This window comes from Antennarius striatus, chromosome 17, assembly GCF_040054535.1.
Source record: "Antennarius striatus isolate MH-2024 chromosome 17, ASM4005453v1, whole genome shotgun sequence".
Lineage (NCBI taxonomy): Eukaryota > Metazoa > Chordata > Actinopteri > Lophiiformes > Antennariidae > Antennarius > Antennarius striatus.
In genome coordinates this window covers 9,674,645-9,687,223 of record NC_090792.1, presented here as the reverse complement: position 1 = coordinate 9,687,223, position 12,579 = coordinate 9,674,645, and the positions used below count along the sequence as shown (strand labels likewise).

The window sequence follows — 12,579 nt, the reverse complement described above, 5'->3', positions numbered from 1 at the left end:
TGAGTGTGTAAACAAAGTCTGCTTTGGTCTGGCTTCAGTCCATCCCCCAAAACAACTAATGTGAGAGGGAATCTAAATGAGGAAATGACCTGGTATACCCTGCATATGCAAAATACGACGTATACATGTGGACAACATGTTGATTTTTGTTTTTGCTGTTTAGTGGATATAGCTGAGAATCCATTGGCATGACACGATCCAGCTGTTTCATATAGCAAATCACATCACAGATGTACACCATATTGGAGCAGTGAAGAAGCTCTAGGCTACCAATGTCAATAGTTCCCAACACAACTAAAATGAAAGACGTGATTTAATTATAGGCTCCTTTTCACGCGAACGTTGTAATATAGAATATTCACTACTGCTAACTGTGACCATTCAAAATCTATTTTTAATTGGCAAGCATAGAATAAACTGATCTTTCCTGATCTTTCCTATTTTGTCACACTGGAAAACAGCAGATCAACCATCAACTGCTGAAGCTGCTTCACACTAAATTACCATGACAACGTCAGGATGGAATGTTTTACTTCTGTTTGAAATCATAAAATTGATCGCAGGATATCAACAACTTCTGAATGGGCGTGAATGTCATGCTATGCTAAAGTCATCTCAGGAATCCAAAAATGATGGTCTTGCTTATAGTCATAGGCAAAGCAGTCATTTTCATATGTGGAAAAGCATTATTTGAATCTCTAGGTGAAATCAGGACAGCTTCTCAGTCTTTGTCTTTACAGGCAATGTTTAACATTTGATGCCTCAAATAACTTTTTATAATTAAAGTATACTTGGCAACTGACATAATCATCAACAGATTGCCATACTTCTTCTCTTTAAACTTGATGATGTTGGACTTGTTTTTCATGCTGAAAGGAAACAAAGTCTTGAGCTTCATGCCATCCCTGCAGTCTTGTGACCCAGATAGGTGATGTGGTTATTTGAGATACTTGTTGGCTACCCTGAGGTTTGCCAATTATCAGGATTTTCTGAGGTACAGATAAGCTGGACCTGGTTTTTCTTTCCTTTACTCCACTTAGAAATCACTCATTTTAACCCTATTTTGAGTTAAAGCTGCTACACAATACAGGATATTGATCAGATTTTTGTAATATAGTAATTATGGTAATTATGGTAGTATTTCTGGAGTTCATTAATTTGAAGATATACAGTACCCTTTGTCTTCCCCGAGGAATGAAGCATTTCTATACTTGAGCTGACAATGAGACTACTCTACTGTTTATCCTTGCCAAACAAAGTTGTTATTATTATTGAATTTGTATTATTATTTAATCAAGTATATACTGTATATATAGCCGTTATTGTATCATAAAGTATGTAAATCAGGATTTCTAGGCCATGATAGGTTAAATGAAATAGACACTAAACCCAGCGCCAGTTTCACACTGAAGGTGTCTAAAACAGAAATATACAGTACAGTATTTCTACATACAGTATTTGCTCTTATATGTAGATCTAATCAGAGAGATTTATGGATGAATTTTGATGTTACTATACAGATTCTTTTTTTTCTGAGAATCGATCCATGATAGTGGTGTGGTTTTAAGAATGGAGATATCAACAAATCAATCGGCCCGTTTTTAAGTCAGTTTCAAATTGAAATCTCAGTCTCAACAACAATTACAAAGACTGCTGTGTATCATTTTCTATCCGAGAATAAATCCTAGCAATTTACTTATATACTTATATGACAGTGGATCTATTGGATAGAGTAATGGTATATTTCACTTGACTAGTTTTTCTATGTTAACTAAGGCAGTAGAGGGCAAAGATACAGCGAAACACATGACATGTAATCAATATTTTTCTGTAATTTTTCAAATTAAAAAGTTTTACTTAGCTTAGCATTAACCACAATTCACTTGGGGTTGATTTAACCGCCAATAATTGGTTCAGTTTATTATTTATTGTGACATATAATCTAAATTTAATCTTTGTTCAGTTCTTTCATTGCTAAATCCTGCAGCCAATTCTAAAGTTTACAGTTCTTCAAAAGTAGGGGAGCTTTTTGTGTAATAATTAAATAAAAATAAAAATTCTGCAAAAGATTTCAGCATTTTCAGAAACATGCATTTAGTGGTGTGATGATGATGTTCTTAAAGCTGCACTTTATTTTCCTGGGCACAATGCTACATTTCTCATTCTGGTGCATGACGAGTGAGAGTCTGCTGCGGTCCAGGCTTTCGTAGTCTCTGAGACGCTCTGGTGATGACTCGACAAAAAGACTTCAAAAAGCTGTCATTACTTTCTTAAAAGGAGGGCACAGGTTGGCAAAGCTACACACACTTAAAATCAGAAGATTCTTGTTTTTGCCAAACTGAAACATCAAAATGAAGTCTCGAAGTTGTCAGGCAGTTGACTCATAACTGTGTAAATGCAGTATGTGATGTTATCTAGTCATGTCAGGCAGAAGAATTCTTTGTTCCTCCAAAAAAAAATTGCCTCATTTTACATGAGCTCTCTTTCCTCCCACCTAACTCATGATGGGTTTAACTAAGATTAAGATTACATCCTATCATAAATGTGTCTCAATAAATTTAGTAACTTGGTGTTTTAGCTTATGGTTTTTGCTGCATCTTGCTATCTGCTGTAACCCTACATTTCTCAGTATGAAAGTCCCTATTGGGAGGTTGACATTTTATAAAGTATCCATTAATTTTAACATCATTCGATGACATGTGTCATCCTTATTCACTGAAGGCATAAATTGTAGATGGGGTGGGAAAGGATATCAAGATGTTTGTCCATCCTTTGGTTGCGTGTTAGCACATGTTGTCCATTGTACAATGCACTCAGCTATTCCTTCATTGTAGCAAAGCAATTTAGTGTCATAGCAGTTTGTTAAAGATATATGACCAGTCAGGATATACTCTTATCCTCCCTTTAACTTCTTGATTAAGAGAGACACATCACATTTTTCAGCTGGCTGTGGATCGGTCCTTTGGGCGTGGCTCACCCACATTCCCCTGACCCGTTTCCAAATCCGCCTGGGTCGTAGGATGTAGTGCAGTGAACCAACCAAGTGCACATATATTTCATGAATTTATGATTTATTTTGGAACTCATATTGACTCAGGTAGCTGTAACTGAGGTATGGACTTTATAATAAGCATGGTCTTAAAATAAGTAACTAACCACTCACTATGTGTAAAAAGCTGAAAAGAACCAATTTATTTTACGTCACAGATAGTGGAACTCAAAAGTTTTGTGGGGGGGAATGAAAAACATAAATCAGTAGTAAGAAATGTTTAATGAAAGGTTTCATTTCCCACTAAAGCTGTGAATGCAGCTGTAGAGGATACCCAAACACATCCACATGTGAGAATAGTTGTTTGTTTCTCTTGAGAACCAGTTGTGTCTGTTGTGTATCAGGGCCATGCCTCAGAAGTTGGCTGGATGTGTGACGATAACCAGCAGCCAGGAGAGAAGGTCCTTCAAGATATTAAGACAAGGAGAGGGATGGAGCAACGGCTCAAAGAGATCCAACAGCAGCTGGAGAGTCTGAGCCAAAGCCAAGAGATGGACGTGAGTTCAAAGTAGATATTATTGTTCACTCACACGCTGAAGTAGTACACAGATTCATACAAGTACTTGCATACACGCTCAGTTGGGTTGTGCTTTATACCACACCTCTGTTCTTGGATCCATAGGCATGTGTATGATGAATCATTGCAAGTGCACAACTCATTCATTTATGAGGGAAAGATGAAATCAGATAGATTCAAGCCTCAGCAGGCCCATATATTTACCTTCTCTCTCCTTGCCTTACTGACACATTTTCAGTTTTGTGTTAAATGGAAATTCACTCTCTTTACTTTGCTGCTTTCAATAAGGAATCAAGTACCTTTCTCTGCTTTGCTTTGCCAATGTGTTTGATCTGAGAGTGAGGTTGATCATTTATTCCAGTATGGCCTCTTGTCCTAGTCTTTCATTACTTTCTAGCATTCTTCGCAGACATCTGATGTTGACTCTCCACAGTGTTCCTTGGAAACCATTGAGCCCTGTCTACTTTTAGGAGCTTCTGTAGAGTTACAACCATCAGAATTGTTACTCTGTCCCCAAATCCTGTAGCTAAAGTCACAACACAAGAATGTTGCAAGACAAAGGAGGATAGGACTGATTTCTGCTTCCTTTGACATTCATGACTTTATATTTTGTGTGAGAGGAAAGCAAATTAGGTAAATCTAATGTTTACACTTTGCTGTGGTTTGAATGAAAAACTTTTGCTGAACACACTATTGCTGAACACAGTACACGACTGCTTCTTCACAGCACCTCTATTAATGGCATATAAATTCAAATGTGTTATCCATAACTTTACCAGCAGAACAGTTCCCATTCCAATGAACCACAACATGATGTAAACGTGCCTAATTCGTACGTAAAGATGCTCAAAAACAGTGAGTACAGTAATCCCTCCCGCATTCGTGCATCAACACGTGCAACTTCACCTCATCGAGGATTTTTAGTAGGTAGTTACATGATACCGTACGCAAATTCTATTGGCTGACGGCATCCAGAAGTGTGCTACATTCCGTGAGTCTCAGAACGCAGCTCACTGCCATGAGACACAAAGTGCTTTAAACAGTTGATTAGAGTGTGGGAAAAGGTAATACAGATAGACGGTGGTGTAATATCATAATATTAAGTATTATTCATAAACATTTAAATTACAGTAAACAATAAGATAAAAAGTTTGTCGCTACATGGTGGAATTTGTTATTTGCGTGTGGTTCCTGGAACGCATTAACCGAGAGTAACGAGAGTGCACTACAGTAAAAATGTTATTAGCAGCCGCACCCTTACATCAGACAATGCACCATGCTCTGCAAACTAAACCATTTCTTGCCAAACTAAAGAGACACTATGGATTTTTTTTTAACCAATTAAACCAAACTTCATTTGAAGATCACAAAACATGAGAACAACTTGTCTCTTCTACATGCATTTAGTTTTGCTGCATTTTATATATCGTTACAAAATAATTGAGCCCCCTGTGTGACAATGTGTGACTCCGATGTAAACACCAAGCAGGCTACATATGGTCTTATTGCTTCCAAGCTTGTTTTGTGGTTAGAAATGGTTTCTTTATATGGGATTTGTCTGGGAGGACATTTTCAAATACTTTGATGCAGCTTCAGTGCAGTCATAAAGTAAATTGTTATCGCATCCATAACTCAAATGTCTTCCCACACTCTTTAGCACCTGAAATATGAACCAGCTATGCCATTGTTGTGTAAAGTTCTATTGTGTAATATATCAGCACAATATGAAAGTAGATATCAGGTTTAATTTAAAGTTTTTCATTGTGTGAATTGAGGCAATCAAAATGATAGAAGAGCAAAAAAGCCAACATAATTTAAAAAAACAAAAGTTTATCTAACCCTAACCCAAATGCTAACTATTCTATACTCAAAGTGATTAGCTTAACCTGGTGTTAAGACTGGTATCAAAAAGAGTCAGCTGCCTGGCTGTCCCAACTGGTAAATAACATACACATATACCAACATCTCCACCAAATCCTAATGTCACAGTGTTTGAACGTTGCAAGTTTTGTAAACTGCCATTTCTTTAATCTTTAAATGGAAGTGCATGCAAGTCTGTGATTTTTGTGTGGCAAAGGCTGCAGTTCTCAAATAATTAATGAAAACTTTCAGAATTTAATGGTTTTCATAACAACAAACACATTATATATCAAATCAACTGGTTATGTACGCTGGATATAGACTGGTTAAATTGCTCACCTATTATGTATTGTAACCTCATTGGAAGTTTTTGCATTTCTCTGTCTTTATGGGTTGATGACTGTCTTGGCTTTGCTATATTGTTAACACGAAAGAGTGGTTTCAATGTTATGTATAAGAGTACAATTTTGGATGTCTTTATTTGTTTCAATATGTAAAATATAATATGTAAAATACTTCATTGTAGCAGTTTTATTTTTTTTAAAATAATTTTCCCCTTTAGCTTGCACTGCTCGGTCTCATGAAGAGTTCAGCACCAATGTTGCCTTATCAGATGATATCATTCACATGGAATGATTTTGAAATCCTGCCCTAAAATGTGTTTACAATCTGTGGTACTGTGGTCCAGATCATTTTTTCTCCATGTGTCAAACATTTTTAAGAATTAGTGCGTACAAACAATCAATGAAGAATTAGAAAATGAATCAAATATTTTAGAGGTGGAAGCTAATTGAAGATTTTGATTGATAATTTGTCTGAGAATTTGTTAAAATGGAAAGGGTTTGCTGAAATGTTTTCCACTGACATAGCTAGAAATGCGGTCTGTGTTTGGTCTGGCCTGCTGCTGGCGTTTAGCACATAAATGTGGAAACTTTTTGAATTACTGTGATACGTTGTGGATTCTCTACACTCTGTTATAGTTCAGTTTGAAAGATGTTTGTCCAGAGATTGACCTGATTGTCCCTTTTGCAATGATTTACTGAAACAAAATCATTGTTTTGTTGGATCCAGATCTGAGAACTATAATTTCTGGGCGTCTCTCCTTCCTCTCAGTCCAAACAATCCTCCATTCCAGTGAAACTTGTCTCTATGCCAAAGAATTTTTCCTCTCACCTTTGTCACTTTCACCTCTAATAATATTTGCCTTTGCGGAAAGGTCTTGACTTTTCCTCTTCAATACAAATCACTATTGTCTCTGTCATTGTTCTCTATTAATGATGCATGAAACTCTATTACAAAATTCCACAAAGAAGCAACAAGACAGCATTCAATTTCAACTGGGCTAAATCTGATTTTCACCGGCTGTTTCTGCAGGTTTTCCTGCGACCTCATTTGACACAATCCCATATTAACTGGAAAAGGAAAGTAATTCCATCATTTGCAGTAACATAGAATGGTGTCAGTAGGGAAGTAGGGAATTTCTTGAGAAGGCTCCTATTCACAGGGATATGCTTTCATTTTTTAAATAATATTCCAGGCAAATGGTACTTTTTTATGTTTTCGCTTCTAAGACCTTGTTGAGCCTCATGGTTGAGCCAACTAGTTTCTCTTTTTCCACCGTCAGAATTGCCAGTAAAGTGGATGCATGGAGAATACGCATTTTCTTGCTTTCAGCTTGTCTCACCCTCTCCACTTCTTGATTCCAACTTTGTCGAGGCTACTGGCTCAGCCTTTGGCTTGTCATGCTGTCTGCTCTTCTTTGAGACTTTAGAATCTTCTGAAATACAGACATTTTGGCAAGATATGTAGTCTGTTTTCCTGTGCCATTGCCTTCTACTCCTACTAGAGATGTTTCTGTTTTATAAAGTCAAGTGTTGTGTGTGTGAGCAGTTGTGAATCTCTTTCCATGTAGATAAAACAGATGAGATAAAACAATTTGTCTCCACGTGTCCACCATGACAGCTCCTAACTTATTCTAGACCTTATGTTACAAGCACAAGTTGTCAACTTCTTCGCTGTATCACATCATAGTCTGATGTAGCCAGAAAGGGCAACTTGTGAGGTGTGACAAGAAATCAGGGTAAAAAGTGATGAGATGAGCTCCATTGGTCCTAACAAGGACTATGCCTCTGGGGAATCAGGCTACAGAGGGTACACGGCAAGCAGAGACAGGAGAGAGGTGAAGTGGTTGAAGATCGTGAGTTGAATATCAACAGTGGCTCAAAATTATGTTTAGGTTTGGAGTATTTTCTAATCTTGCTCTGCACCAACAGGAATACAAGTATATAAACTGTCTACCAGTCAGTCAGAACCGAAGAAACCTCTTCAATGAGAGGTGAAAAGTCTTCAAACAACCTACATCCAGTCCGGTTGATTCTTTTTTGCTTTTCTTGATTTTCTGTGCCTTGTTTGAGCGAGACTTGTTGATGGGTTAACAAGGGAATCAAGTTTGGTTTGTCAAAAAGAGAAACTTGAATCCAAGAAGTCGATGGTTGGCTGATCCGGGGGCTAGATGTTTAGCATGCTAGCTTGAGTAGGGATCTCACTCTAGATACAAATTTTTGACATGAGCATAAATAGTGTTAGTTCTTTTTGGTATAATCTAGAATTGGGGTAGTATCTTCTAACTTGTGTATGCAACAATTCTGATAAACACAGACCCCTCTGTAGCCATTAGCAATTGAAGACATCTTACACTTTTGAAAATTTGGGAGTACAATGATGTGGAATTGCATTATGTTTATGGATGGATTCAGATTGGCTGTTTATGCTATCCACATTACCTGACATTTGACAGACCTTTTTTAAAAACAGTGCTGTCATCAGTGCACAACAGTACAAAATGAGCACAGCAAGTCAATCCAGCATCTCAATGGGAGTTTATTCACTGTAATGAACAGAATTCTTTCCAAATTAGTGGCCTCTGGGTCTGTAGCCAATAAAACTGAAGTATGTTAGTGAAGTCAGCGACCTTGAAAGCTGAGCAGCCCATGATTGTGGTAAACTTGTCCTGCACTGTTTAGTGCAGGAGCCAACTATGATCTGTACAGGGGTGATGGAGAACTGAACAGTTGTAGCTTTGTTAGATTAATCTCCAGATGGGGAACTGATAGAGGACAGTGGACAAGAAGCTGGATCTTGGAACAAAGATTATGTTCAATCCAATGGAGCTGTACTCTTTGAACTCACGGTCACCTTTGTCCATTACATTTCACATTACACTGAATGCATTGCGAAGCCTTCCTGAACACGGATGTGGCAAGTATTTTCCTTCACACTTACTTGTTCTGCACATGGTTTTGTGTGGCTATAGGTCATACAAAGACAAATACAATTAGGCTACTGCAACTGGATAGCAGATGGGAGAACAGGACTACAGGGAGCAGAATGAAGCTGACATCAATGGTGAGTCAGTCGTGAACCATGCAAATCTTGACAGTGAACTGATGTGCCAAAGACAAAAGCTGTTCTTATCATGTGGGATCTTGCACTCATGAAATAACAATTATATAATATTCTGACTTGATGAGAAGCCACGTCAAAATATTTTCTCATTGATGCGCTGTTTTTAAGACTCACATTAATTAAAATATTCTAAACAACACTGAACAGCAGGGATGCAAGCAGTCAGCGAGTAAGAAATATTTGAGGGTAAATATGCAGCCGTGTGTGGATTAATTTCAGAACCAAAGTCAGAGAGGTCACTGAAATGCAGAACACAGTGTCCTCAAAGCATGCAATTTGAATGAATATGATTATAATATAAATTTCTTTCATCCTTTTCTATTTCTCAATAGCACACACTGAATTTGATTAGCTCTTTTCACCAAAACTCAAGTTGTTACATAAAATCTATCTATATTTATTTTAGATTGAGTTTACTTATACATTGTAGTCACCAGTTCCCCCATAATGCATGTCTGTGGATTGTGGAAGGAAGCTGGAGCATCCGAAGGGAACCAACACAGGCATGATGAGAATGCTCAAACGGATGATGGCCCCAGGATTTGATTCAAACCCAGAGGCGTCTAGCTGTGGCGACAGTTCCAACCACCACTCCTCCTTTCCGCCTCAGCTTCTAACCAGAAAACCATTTTAAAAAAAATCTCAAATTCTTGAATACAGAAGTTGACAGCACGGCCTATGGAAATTAATCCCATGCATGGATGTCAAGGAAAAATGCCAAAGCAAGCAGCCCTAAAAGAATTGTTTGAATTTACTGACATTTTCTTTTGCTGTGTGCTCAGTGGGTTTAACAGCTTAAAGACAGAAGGGTGTCCAGTTCTGTCAATCTATTAATCTCTCACGCTCTTCCATTTGTTTTCTGATGAAACTCAGCCCACCATTGTTGTTCCTATCAGTGGTAGCCTAAGTTGGAGAGGAACTGTCTGGGTCAATCAGTGTTGGTATGCATTTTGAGCTTTTATGTTATTTCCTGAAATTAATTCAGTGTCTGCTGGGAAGTCCTGAACAAAAAGTGCTGATGTGGTTTCAAGTGTTTTATCTGGTTCTGTGGAAAGGAAGCAAACAATGAGACCGGAAAGCACATCACCATCACTCACAGATACCTTTAACCTTTTTAATATGAAGGGCACTTCTGGTCATTCTGTTTTTAAAGGGTTGCAGCTTTTTTGCGGCAGTAAATAAACTTTCTTTCGTTTGTTTGTTTTTCTTTCTGCTCTGTTGGAGAGTCTAACCTATATTTCCCATATCAAGATGGATGGTTCGAGTTAGAGGCACTTCTGGCCATTAATAGTCTTGCCAGTGGGGTTCTTTTTTATTGCCCCATTTGAACATTCAGCATGGACAAGCCTGTACGTTTTTTCGTCATGCATATCAAGTTGCAGTAATGGATCACTTCTGCTTTGGCAAATTCATTATATAGTTACTGTTCCAAGCAATTACATGAAATGGAATGTAAGTAGGTTGTCAATTATACCCATTAAAACTTTAAAACTTTATAGCTATGGAATAAACATCGAAGCCTATCATTAATGTACACCAAGGATGTTTTTTTAATTTTTACATAAAGGGAGTAGATACATGCGGAAATTTGGTGAGGGCTGGGGGGGTCCTGAAATGCATTCATGGGGCTTTTGGTCTCATGTCTACTGGAAGATGATATGCAATAGCCAGGTAAATGAGTGATGTGGACCAATGTACTATGACCTCAGGAGTGTCGTTAATGTCTTGAGGACTTTGAACATGGACACGATATATTAGCAACTTGGTCCTTGTGAGACTCAAAGGGTGGTCTGGTCCAACCAGGAATACACATGATCGATGGAAGTATTCCTTTCAGTTAGTGGGGCTACATGAGATGCAGGAATGTGATTTTGTTTTGGCTGACTCAGCAAACTGTGGAATAGGTGAAACCAAGTGCATATTATTTCTGTGTCAGGTTAGAGGGATTGGAATGGGTCATGTTGTATTGTAGGTTGTTTTGTTTCAGATAGTCAAATTTAATAAAGGCTTGGCTTTTGTAGTTCTAATATGAAGAAAAATCTATATTTAAAAAAAAATCAATTCTATGTGTTTGTCCTCATATGACACTGGCTTATGCAAAGAAATTATATTTCAGATTAAGATTGCAACAGCTTGGAAAAATGTCCATAAACTTTTACTAGGTTTGAGAAGCCAGGCATTAATGATCTAAATGCTATCTGCCTTCCCTTGTTCTGCTGACGTCCTACTCTCTTTCAGCTTGGAACGCAGTTTCCGCCCATAAACTGCAACAGCTTGATCCAGGATGTCGGGGTTGGAGATGAGTTTCTGTAAAGATGGGAACTGCATTCCCTGATTTTCCAATACTTTGCCCATCTGATACCCACTGAGGCTGTCCACAGAAACGGATTCCTGGCCAGTCAGTATTGTCTCTGGCAAACACTTCATCACAGTTGAGTTAATAATGTTACAGATCAAACCTCTAAATCTAAATTTTAAAAAAAGTGTGATGGTGTAACTGTTACTGTGAGAAAATATGACCCCACCATAAAACGCCCAGGTAGTTTAGTTTAACAGCCTGTCCACCCAAAAGACCGCAAAGAGCAGAAGGTATTTAAGTGAAATTTCACATAAATTTAGCTGAACTTCTTTCTAATAAAGTATCTTGTAAACAGCGTACCAAGGGCGGTGATTGAAATTTCGCTGCTCTGAATAAAAACTGCTTTTCCAGAACCGATGATTAGTTTGTAGAAAACCAAAGTTATACTAGCTTCCTCATTCTTTTAGCATTGTACCGAGCTAAATTAAGAAGACCTACCACTGGCACTTATTTTCATTTATGACTAATCTGCTTATTTTGTAATCTTATCTGATTATTTTCATAATGAAAAAAATCTTAATCTTGAAGAAAACCTTAATCAAGTAATTGATCAATTAACTTACTGTGGCAGCTCCATGGCTACGTGGCTTACCATTCTCCACAAAATTAGTAATTAGCAAGTGAAGTTTAGCAGCTTAAAGTAGCTACAATACATTCCCAGCTGGACTCAAACAACTGAATAAATCGCACTGTTGCCCCACATCTGCAAGACATTTAAATAAAATCACATCCAATATTTGATACGGCGATGATATTTCAGGAGAACACAGGAGCGCAGCGGGTAGCGTTGTTTCTTGACAGCAAGACTGGGTTTACATCCTTTCTGTGAGGTGTTTGAAGATTTCCCCATGTCTGTGTGGGTTCTATCTGGGTTCTCCGGGTTTCTCGCCCCTATTAAAATATGCAGCTTAGGTGAATTGGTCATACCAAACTGTCCGTAGGTGTGAATGTGAGCATGAGATGTTTGTCTTTCGTGTGGCCCTACGATAGATGCCATCTTGTCCGGGTCGTAACCTACCTGTGGCCAGTTGTGATGAACTCCAGCACACCTATAACCTGCAAGGCAGATAAGTTGATGTAGATGAGATTGTGATTGCATTTGTCTCATCTACAAGAAAAAGGATGGCTGGATAATGTGCCATTGGTTAGTCTGTGGCCCCCAAGAGGCCAAAGAAACCACTTGTGACTCTCATCAGGAGCAGGAACAGAACAATAGAAGAAATGTCTGTTAATGTGAGGAATAGTGAGTAGTGTGTGGGATGGTAATTTCAAACGTGAGCACACATGCTGAAGGAATTATGAGAATTATTACAATTTAGCCCACAAATT

The 12,579-nt window shown here is 38.0% G+C and overlaps 1 protein-coding gene across 2 annotated transcripts in view; it reads left to right on the top strand.

Annotated features, from left to right (window-relative positions):
- Positions 1 to 12,579, top strand: part of fsip1 (fibrous sheath interacting protein 1) — a 28,836-nt gene that overhangs the window by 12,541 nt on the left and 3,716 nt on the right. The window contains exons 9-10 of one of the 2 annotated variants that reach the window (XR_011038506.1): positions 3,394 to 3,546; positions 11,130 to 11,322. Coding sequence is in view for 1 of the 2 variants with exons in the window: in XM_068338061.1 (XP_068194162.1) it covers positions 3,394 to 3,546 (153 nt within the window). In the remaining variant the exon portion in view is untranslated. The remainder of the gene's footprint in view (positions 1 to 3,393; positions 3,547 to 11,129; positions 11,323 to 12,579) is intronic. The other variant, XM_068338061.1, reaches the window with a different exon arrangement.